We start from the raw sequence: 10,055 nt of genomic DNA, 5'->3' as shown, positions 1-10,055 counted from the left end.
TCGCGGTTGCAAACGCCTGGCACGCGTCTCCGGAGGTGTGCCCCACCTCACGGACGGTGCCGCCGCCGGCACCTGGAGGGGGGAAACGGACGCGTCGGGTCTACACGGAGGGGATCTTGCTGTGGCTTTGGCCCGGATATTGCTTCAAAGTGTTCCTATGGGCTGACCTAATACAACCGGATGGAGAGTTCCACTGGTCAAAGCCGTCCATGCAAAGTCAAAGGGCTAGATCCTGTGGTCAAACACTACAGGGTTAGGCGGGACGGGGGCCCTCGGGGGGTAGCAATGCCACCGGAGCGTCGCACTGGGACCTCATACATGCCGTACGGTATGGTGGCATGTCCGAAGATGTGGCACGCGTCTCCGGGGTGTGCCCCCCCTCACGGATGGCGCCACCGCCGGCATCTGGACGGGGGAAACGGACGCGTCGGGTCTACACGGAGGGGATCTTGCTGTGGGTCTGACCCGGATGTTGCTCCAAAGTGTTCCTATGGGCCGACCTAACACAACCGGGTGGATAGGTCCACTGGTCAAAGCCCGTCCGTGCAAAGTCAAAGGGTTAGATCCCATGGTCAAACGCTACAGGGTTAGGTGGGACGGGGGCCCTGGGGGATAGCAATGCCACCGGAGCATCGCACCGGGCCCTCATACATGCTGTACGGAGTGGTGGCATGTCCGAAGAGGCAGCACACGTCTCCGGGGTGTGCCCCCCTCACAGATGGCGATGACACGGTAGTAGACGTTCTGCGGTAACGATGCGGCGTGAATATTATTAAATACTCGGAGCGCGATAAAATCATGAGTTTTTTACACGACGTGTGCACATGTGCTGTAGGACTGATGGTAATTTTTCATAATTTTTGGTGATGGAGAAGTATCTGAACACTTCCCTCTATGCGGATTGCTCTTCGTGTGTCTACGACTGTGGCCAGTGGCCTCCGGGGGCTAGCATGCCGCCAAATCTTGCGTAGGCGGCCTCTCACAAGTTTGGAAGTGTTGTGGCGGTTGCAAACGCCCGGCACGCGTCTTTGGGGTGTGGCCTCCCTCACGGACGGCGCCGCCGCCGGCACCTGAAGGGGTGAAACGGACGCATTGGATCTATACGAAGGGGATCTTGCTGTGGCTTTGGCCTGGATGTTGCTTCAAAGTGTTCCTATGGGCTGACCCAACACAACCGGGTGGAGAGTTCAACTGATCAAAGCCCGTCCATGCAAAGTCAAAGGGCTAGATCCCATGGTCAAACGCTACAGGGTTAGGCGGGACGGGGGCCCTGGGGGTAGCAATGCTACCGGAGCGTCGCACCAGGCCCTCATACATGCCGTATGGTGTGGTGGCATGTCCGAAAAGGCGGCACACGTCTCTGGGGTGTGCCCCCCTCACGGACGGTGATGACACGGTAGTAGACGTTCTGCGGTAACGATGCGGCGTGAATATTATTAAATACTCGAAGCGCGATAAAATCATGAGTTTTTTACACGACGTGGGCACATGTGCTATAGGGCTGATGGTAATTTTTCATAATTTTTGGTGCTGGAGAAGTATTTGAACACTTCCCTCTACGTGGATTGCTCTTCGCATGTCTACGACTGTGGCCGGTGGCCTCCACGGGCTAGCATGCCGCCAAATCTTGCGTAGGCTGTCTCTCACAAGTCTGGAAGTGTTGTGGCGGTTGCAAATGCCCGGCACGCATCTCCGGGGTGTGTCCCCCCTCACGGACGGAGCCGCCGACGGCACCTGGAGGGGGGAAACGGACGCGTCGGGTGTACACGGAGGGGATCTTGCTGTGGCTTTGGCCTGGATATTGCTCCAAAGTGTTCCTATGGGCTGACCTAACACAACCGGGTGGAGAGTTCCACTGGTCAAAGCCCGTTCGTGCAAAGTGAAAGGGCTAGATCCCGTGATAAAACGCTACATGGTTAGGCGGGACGGGGGTCCTGGGGGGTAGCAATGCCACCGGAGCGTCACACCGGGACCTCATACATGCCGTACGGTGTGGTGGCATATCGGAAGAGGCGACACGCGTCTCCGGGGTGTGGCCCCCCTCACGGACGGCGATGACACGGTAGTAGACGTTCCGCGGTAACGATGCGGCGTGAATATTATTAAATACTCGGAGTGCGATAAAATCATGAGTTTTTTACACGAGGATTATTTCGATTATTTCACATGTGTCTACACTGTGTAAAAGTTTCATGAATTGATCATGCTCCGAGTGTTCAAAAATATTCATGCAACGCCAAAACCATAGAGGGATTATTTCGATTTTATTGTCGTCCGTGAGGGGTGGGGACCTCACACCGGAGCCACGTATTGTCTCTTCAGACATGCCACCACACCTTAAAACATGTATGAGGACCCGTCGTAATGCTCTGGTGGCATTGCTACCCCCCGAAGGCCCCCAACTGGCCTAACCCTGGACCAGTTGACCCGGAGATCTACGCCTTTGACTTTCGTCAGACGGGATTTAACCAATGGATGTTTTCACCTGGTTATGATAGGTCAGCCTATAGGAACACTTGAGAACAAGGTTTGGGCCAAACCCACCATAAGATTCCCTCCGTGTCAACCCAACATGGCCGTTTCCCCCCTCCAAGTGCCGACGGCATCGCCGTCCATGAAGGAGTCACACTCCGGAGCCGGTTGTCGGGTGTTTGCGCCTGCCACCACAATCCTTGAAACAATCTGATGGATGTAGATATAAAATTTGTCTCGATTGGCCAAGGAATGAAAAGTTTACAAAAAATTCAAAACAAAAGTGTGTTTTTTGTAAATTTGAAGCAAACATGATTTAAGTTTGTTCAAATTTGTAAAATAGTATAGCAACAGAATCCTTTCAAGTTTCTGATAAAAACCATATAAAATTTGTCAAAATCGATCCAAGTATCAATTACTTATGATGTTAACAAATTATAAGGACCTATATGCAAAAGCACATGAGGTCACATTTCTAACATACTCAAAAACAAAAACAAACTATATATTCATAATCTATGGATAATTCTACCCCAAGTCGATGTATAATTTGTGTACGTTTAAGTTTAGATAAGTTAGATTTAAATTAGTCAAATTTTAACTTTTAAAAACAAAAAATAATTTAAAATAAAAAACAGATGATATCTATGCTTAGGCATAGTTCTTGGCCAGGGGCTACCAGGAGGTGCCACGTGGCGTGGCTATGCCTACGGCAAGCCGTAGGCATAGATGGAAAACTATGCCCTACGGCTTTGCCGTCGGCATAGCTCTGCCACGTGGCAGCTCCTAATAAAAAACATATGATATTTATGCCGACGGCCGCCGTCAGGGTCGTCGGCATAGATTTGACGGCGTCAGCCTGCCGTCTGTCCCTGGCCACGAGGGCCACCTTTATGCCGACGGCCTAACTATGCCTACGGCTGCCGTAGGCATAGATCGATATATGCCGACGGCCTTACTATGCCTATGGCTGCCGTAGGCATAGATGAAAGTATACCGACGACTTTTCTATGCCGACGGTATTCCCCGGGCCGTCGGCATAGCTCCATCTATGCCTACGGCAGCCGTCGGCATAGATAAGGCCGTAGGTGTATAAGGTTATTCCGGTAGTGACATATCAAATGTATTGCTAAGACCTCATCCATACTAGTTAAACAATTCGTTCTCGATGATCGTCTCCCAGCCGGTAAACAAAGAATCATGTTCCTTCTGCCTATCATACAGAAATCTTGTGGCTATCTACAAGCCTGTATAGCTCTAGTTCTAACCCTACAAGTAGCTAAGGCGAGAGCAGTCCAGATAGGCCCACATGTCATGTGCAATGACAGGAAGCATCCCTCCGTCCATATGGAACGGGCAAGAAAGAAAGAACACAATATGGAGTGACGTGATAACAAGACGAAATCAGATTTTCTTTTTGGGGAAAAAAGGGTTATATTACTCAGAAATCAAATTTCTGTTCAACGGCGTATTTCCAGTACCTAGTCGCAGCCAAATTTCCAATGCCTCCTATTCCCATCAGATTTTATTGTGGAATTGAATTCTCAAAAACAATGAACTCTTGATGCTACTCTGCTCGCTCATTTGCTGTGTTCTCCAACCTCCCCGCAACTAGCACTGCATATCCAGCGTTGTTTCCCCGCTGGTTTTTATAGTCATGTATACGGGAGTGAATATGTGCCTACCTAACGTCTATTTAGTGATCTTACCTATTAATTTCCTGCCTTCTTTTCACTCACTTGTCACGCCGTTTTTGTTGCTCTGCTCTGAGCATTTCCAACCGCTTGGCCTACAGCAGGGCTTAAAAAAAAGGGCTAAATATGGGATTATTGAGAGAAAATACAGTTTGTTTTACCAATACACTAAATTTATGAAACAAGCTGATACAATATATCTCATGTAAGCATTTCCTCCAAAACTGACTGGGATGGCCTGTCTGTCGGGTTTCTGATGTACAAATAATCCCATTGAGCTAAGTGGTTAGCATTAGTAGTTTTGTTTTCTGCTAAATAAGAGTCCAACTAACGTGTGTATGTCCACGTCTTAGCAAAAGTAAAATGTCAAATTCTAAAATGGCATAAGCAAAGTGGTCAAAAGCTAGAGCGGCAAAAACAAAATTTTCCCTTTATTATTATCATTGTTGAGGAAATCGTTAACCGGTAGTTGCTCGGTTGGCTGGCGAGTGGGGAATTAATAGGCTAATTGGCAAGTTAATCGGCCATTTAATCAATTAATCGGATGATTTATTGGTTTATCGGCTACTCAGTGATCCTACGAGTAGGGATTAATCAGTAAGTTTAACTGCTTAATCGGACGAATTCTTGAACATGGATTATTATTAGGTATATATATAGGTATAAGTATAGATATAGAGGTATAGATTAAGGGTCAAATGAAAGAGAGAGGCTGGATTTGTGCTGACGTTGTAGAAGTGACACCAAAAGTAAAGAAAGAGAGGATGGATGCGTTTTGTGAGGGGGGAATCACGCACGCCCACACCAGACAAACAAACAAGCAAGCAAACAATTGAGCCATCTCCATCTCCATCGGCTGGAACAGTGAGCGAGTGGTAGTGGTACTGATAGTGGGGGAAGGGAGGGGCCTAACTGCAAATCCTCCTCTGCTCTTCTCTGCTCTGTTCGCTGTCTGTGGCTGTTGAGCTGAGCTGAGCTTCTTCCTTCCCCCACCGCAACAGCAGCCGCAGCCGCAGCCGACGGAAGGCAACCACCGCACCGCACCGCAGCGAGGAGCCCCTTCCCTTCCTTTCCTTTGGTCCCGGATCGATCTGGCGCAGCGGGGGCCTGCCGGGAATCGATCGACCCAGGACCAGGAGGGAGCGGTGAATTAAATTGAATTCAAGAAAGAAAAGGGCCGGCCAAGCCGGGGGCGGGGGCGGCGATGAGCGCTTCTCGGTTCATCAAGTGCGTGACGGTGGGGGACGGCGCCGTCGGCAAGACTTGCCTCCTCATCTCCTACACATCCAACACCTTCCCCACCGTAAGCTGCGTCCTTCCCTTCCTTCTTCAACTACCTCCACCCTACATACATGTACATGTACATGGATGGATGGATAGATACATAGATAGATCCCCTTCTTAGAACAAGACAGATGGATATATGGATGGATTCCCCACTTTTACAAGGTGAATCATGATTACTTCCTTTGTTTTCAGTTCAACCGATGCTAAGCCTTCCAAATACTAGGGAAAAGGAAGATTGATTCATGGATTGTGTTGGAGGTTGATGAGGAGGGAGGGAGAATCTGACTTAACCAACTAGAGTACCCTGCTATGCTAATGCTAGCCTCACTCAATTTACTAGCTACTTTTCAAATACTACTTACTATATATCCCTGCTAGTGCTAGTCTCCGACTCCAAGTGAGGAGTTTATCTCCACCCAACAATGAACCAAATCAAATCAAATCTATTGCTGTCACATGAAACCTCTCTCCCTCCCTCCCTGTTTCTAGGCACACACACACACACGCACACGCACACAATGACTTTTAGATTATTTTTTTCTACTGCGTTCGTTCATCTTCATCTGCCACCCAATATGATGAATAGCTAAAGCAACTGCGTTTTCATATCCAATGTACAGCAAGCAAACACTTTTGCATCTTGCACTACTAACTCGTGCCTTATCCTCCATTTCTGCATTACATTACAGGACTATGTCCCAACAGTCTTCGACAACTTCAGCGCTAACGTCGTGGTTGACGGGAGCACCGTCAACCTCGGATTATGGGATACTGCAGGTTTGCTTTTCTTTCCCCCCATTTATCTTATGTGCACACATGCTAATATCAACATCCTCGTTTCCATCTTCTATTCTCTGTCTGTGTGTGTATGTGTGTGTTCAATAAATCACACCCACCAGAATAATTAATGGGGAAAAAATGCGATGAATTTAACAGGACAAGAGGACTATAATAGACTACGCCCACTAAGCTACCGAGGTGCCGATGTCTTCCTGCTCGCCTTCTCTCTTATCAGCAAAGCAAGCTACGAGAATGTCACCAAGAAGGCAACCCATCCTCCTTTGATCCTCTCTGTTTCCTTACTCCCACTCTCGATGACTTGTTCTAGTTTCATAAATTGTTTGTTATCTTGCTTATGAGATATGACATGTGCTTGTAATTTTCCAGTGGATCCCTGAGCTACGGCACTATGCTCCTGGTGTGCCCATAATTCTTGTTGGGACAAAGCTTGGTATATGCCCCCATCCGTCTCGTATCTATGTTATGCTTCTGCAAAGTATCACATTTCTCTGTCATTCTTGCTGGAACTATGCTTGGCGTGCCCTTTTATGTCCTATTGCATTGCTTCTGCTTTAAGTAGTCTGAAATCCCTGTCTAAGTATAGGCATCTTTGTTGCCATGAGTTCACTTGTACTGTCACTGATGATGGTCTGCAGGCTTATGATATTTCAATATCATCTTTACCCATCTTTGCATGTTGAAATGCTGCTGACTTGGTTGAACGGAAAGCAAGCAAGCTATTTGAATTTTATGGAGGCATGCCTGCTGCCCAATACTTTCTAATACAGGAATATGGCATATATCCCTTCAAGCAAGTAGTTTTTTCTGCTACTAAGAACCAGCTGAGAGATTGTTGTTGGTCCTTAAACAAGAAAATGGCAGACTCGTGTCTTTTAGTATTGCTGGAGATACTTGTGTTAATTCGAAAACTTGAGATCCTTATAATTAATGTTGAATTCCCTGGTGTGAAATTAAGACTTGATATGATGATATTCGGGTTATCTCTGATAAAGGTGTGATGATACTCGTATACCAAATTAATGAATGTTGCAGAGACCAGAATGCTATTTCCTTTGTTATGCCAGTGACTAGACATCAGTTTGAACATAAGATTAGTTTCTATCTGGTTGTAGTCCATATTCTTTGGCTCAAGTCCAATATACCGAGGTCTGTTTTCTTTACATGATTTTATTCAGTTTTCAGTATGACAGAAATTCTTGATGTTATTACCTCTTAGAGCCCTGCACACGTTCTTGTCAAATTCACTGACGGTTTAGTCAATTTGAGAACACGTGGAACACAGTGCTGTTGTAGCCACTTGAGATTGAGTTGCATTGCTTTGTACCTGATTCCCAATTACAGTTGACTGTAAGAAATGCTGTCTAATAAGAAGTGACATTATTCCGCATGTTTCGGCCTATTACTGCTTTCTCGCTACTTGTTGCTGTAAGAAATGTTGTATAACTCAGCAACTATGTTCATGTTAATAGATCTGCGGGATGACGAGCAGTTTTTCGTGGATCACCCTGGAGCTGTTCCTATTTCCACCGCTCAGGTACTCGGAAGCTTTATCTGTTTTTCTTCTTGAGAAAATAAATAGCATATGTGTATGTTCTGTTGCTTGCTTGCATAAGATAGTGATCTCATCTCTGTGGCTAATGATTGTAGGGTGAAGAGCTGAAGAAGGTAATTGGCGCGACGACCTACGTCGAGTGCAGCTCAAAAACACAGCAGGTAAAATGAGTGCACCTCCTAGTAGTGAAGAAGAAGGCTAGTTGTAGTGTTGGGTTAGTGATTTGGTTGCACGGTGCAGAACATCAAGGCGGTGTTTGATGCGGCGATCAAGGTGGTTCTCCAGCCTCCGAAGCAGAAGCGGAAGAAGAGGAAGTCGCAGAAAGGATGCAGCATCTTGTAAAACTAGCTCAAAATGGTGGAGTGAGCTGAGGAGCAGCCCTTTGTTTTGCAGTGTCTCGCTTCGACCAAAGGGATCATAATTGCCTCGCCTCGCCTCTCCTTGTTGTTGTTGTTGTTGTTGTTGTTGTTGTATAATTTAGTTTGGCTTGATAAGGAAGATATGTAGGCTTGACATATTTTTTACTAAAAAGTTGCAGCATCAGCTCATGATGATATATATGTAGTAGGTAGTATTTTGTGGACGATGAACATGGAGTGCTCAATCCAATCCTAGTACTTACTGAAATATACTACTAGCTGCTTATTTGTTTGTTTGTGCTTTGCATTTTGGATTTGCAGTGGCAAATTTAGACGAACCCCAAATGTTTTGAAAAATAATCACACTCATCACTGACTGACTGACTGTTTGAATAGCAAAATTACAAGTCTGAGTAATACTAGAATCTTCCGGGGTGTCTCTGCTACCTTAACAATTCAGTTGGTACAGACTAGACTAGACTAGACTAGACTAGACTAGACTGGACTGGAGGAGAAAAAGCAGAGTGGAAGCAACCAAGGCAAAGGATGTGTCTCCGGCGGAGAGTCGTCCGGTTTGGTGGTGGCCGGCGGAGGTGGTGCAGGAGAGGGTGACGTCGGGGTCGCTGAAGCAGCCGTGCTGCTGGGCGATGCCCCTGCCGGCGGCCTCCAGCTGGAAGCTGGAGTTGGGGCTGCCGCTGCTGAAGAGGAGGCACCAGAAGCCGCCGCGGTCGACGCCGGCGCCCACCTGCGCGTGCTCCCTGCCGCGGACCACGGTGGCGTTGGCCATGTGGAGCGCGTCCCCGCTGACGCCGTCGGAGCTTTGGCTGCTGCAGCCGAGGATGCGGCCGGACACGACGTCCACCGTGGGCAGCTCGACCCCGCAATTGGCGGCGTAGACCTCGGTGATGTCGGTCTCCGGCGGGTGGCAGGGCGGCGCCAGCGTGCCGTCGGCGGCGCAGGCGGTGGCGGGGGAGAGGGCGAGGCAGCGGGCGATGCACTGCAGCGCCATGCAGCCGAGGCCCTTGGTGGTGCGGAGGGCGGGTAGCTTGGCGGCTGCCCGGTCGGCGTTCACCAGCGCCACCAGCGCGTTGGCTGGGTTTGGGTTCCCCCCTCCGCCTTGAGCGCCTCCTTCTGCACATCCATCCCAAAGGATAGAATAGAATCAATGAGCCAAGCACATGCACATGCACAGCACATAACAAGAAGAAGAGAGAGAGAGGAGGAGAAGATGCATCGATCGGGAAGAATATGTATGTACTGTACCGTACCGTGGTGGATGGTAGGTGCGGCGAGAGGCAGCATCGACATGGATATGGATATGGCGCAGAGGCCAAGCATGGCGACCACTGCTCCTTGTCCTTCTCCTTGCTTGGAATTGGAGATCCCAAGCCACATTGTCATTCAGTGTTAAGAAGAAGAAGAAGAAGAAGAAGAAGAAGAAGAGGAAGCAGATATATAGGATAGGTAGATCGATGACCAGAAAGAATTAAAGAAAGAAATAAGCAGCAATGGTGGACGGACACGGAAAGAAGAAGAATAAGAAGACGACGACGACGACGACGACGAAATTGGGGAAGAGATGGGTCCGCCCGTCCGTTGGTGTGGATGAGATGAGATGAAAATGAGATCGGAGAAAGTGAAGGCGGAGCAGCTGCTCTGCTCTTGCTCTGTTCCACGGAAAGGAAACGGAGAAAAGTCATAGGGCTCATCAATTCACCTTCCCGTACACTGGTACACAGTAGACACGCAAACGCAAACGCAACGCAATTGATCCTATCCGTCTGTGCCGTGCACGGAAAGGCTTGGGCAGGCAAATAAATTAGCAGGCTCCTCCACTACCACTGTCTCTGCTGTAGTACCATGCATGCTGCAGTGAAAATGAAATGAAAT

General features: G+C 48.3%; 2 protein-coding genes across 2 annotated transcripts; one reads left to right on the top strand and one right to left on the bottom strand.

Annotated features, from left to right (window-relative positions):
- The first annotated feature begins 5,083 nt into the window (after positions 1 to 5,083).
- Positions 5,084 to 8,435, top strand: LOC119285988 (rac-like GTP-binding protein 5). Its single transcript, XM_037565333.1, has 7 exons — positions 5,084 to 5,469; positions 6,143 to 6,230; positions 6,390 to 6,499; positions 6,621 to 6,684; positions 7,724 to 7,788; positions 7,902 to 7,967; positions 8,047 to 8,435. The coding sequence occupies exons 1-7, from the start codon at positions 5,371 to 5,373 to the stop codon at positions 8,146 to 8,148; spliced, it is 594 nt and encodes a 197-aa protein (XP_037421230.1). The 5' UTR covers positions 5,084 to 5,370; the 3' UTR covers positions 8,149 to 8,435.
- A 75-nt stretch (positions 8,436 to 8,510) lies between these two features.
- Positions 8,511 to 9,753, bottom strand: LOC119285978. Its single transcript, XM_037565326.1, has 2 exons — positions 9,434 to 9,753; positions 8,511 to 9,296 (listed from the first exon to the last, which is right to left on the bottom strand). Exons 1-2 carry the CDS (start codon positions 9,564 to 9,566, stop codon positions 8,656 to 8,658), a joined length of 774 nt encoding a protein of 257 aa, XP_037421223.1. The 5' UTR covers positions 9,567 to 9,753; the 3' UTR covers positions 8,511 to 8,655.
- Between the last annotated feature and the right edge of the window lie 302 nt (positions 9,754 to 10,055).

This window comes from Triticum dicoccoides, chromosome 1A (genome assembly GCF_002162155.2).
Source record: "Triticum dicoccoides isolate Atlit2015 ecotype Zavitan chromosome 1A, WEW_v2.0, whole genome shotgun sequence".
Lineage (NCBI taxonomy): Eukaryota > Viridiplantae > Streptophyta > Magnoliopsida > Poales > Poaceae > Triticum > Triticum dicoccoides.
The sequence above is the reverse complement of the archived record's forward strand: the minus strand, read 5'-3'. Positions and strand labels throughout refer to the sequence as shown.

Excerpts from the sequence above, each read along its gene's own strand:
- LOC119285988 (XM_037565333.1), top strand. The coding sequence starts at position 5,371 with ATGAGCGCTTCTCGGTTCATCAAGTGCGTGACGGTGGGGGACGGCGCC. Across the intron at positions 6,685-7,723 it reads TCTTGTTGGGACAAAGCTTG|ATCTGCGGGATGACGAGCAG; the intron begins GTATATGCCCCC and ends TCATGTTAATAG. Across the intron at positions 7,789-7,901 it reads TTCCTATTTCCACCGCTCAG|GGTGAAGAGCTGAAGAAGGT; the intron begins GTACTCGGAAGC and ends TAATGATTGTAG.
- LOC119285978 (XM_037565326.1), bottom strand. The coding sequence starts at position 9,566 with ATGACAATGTGGCTTGGGATCTCCAATTCCAAGCAAGGAGAAGGACAA. Across the intron at positions 9,297-9,433 it reads CGCACCTACCATCCACCACG|AAGGAGGCGCTCAAGGCGGA; the intron begins GTACGGTACAGT and ends ATGGATGTGCAG.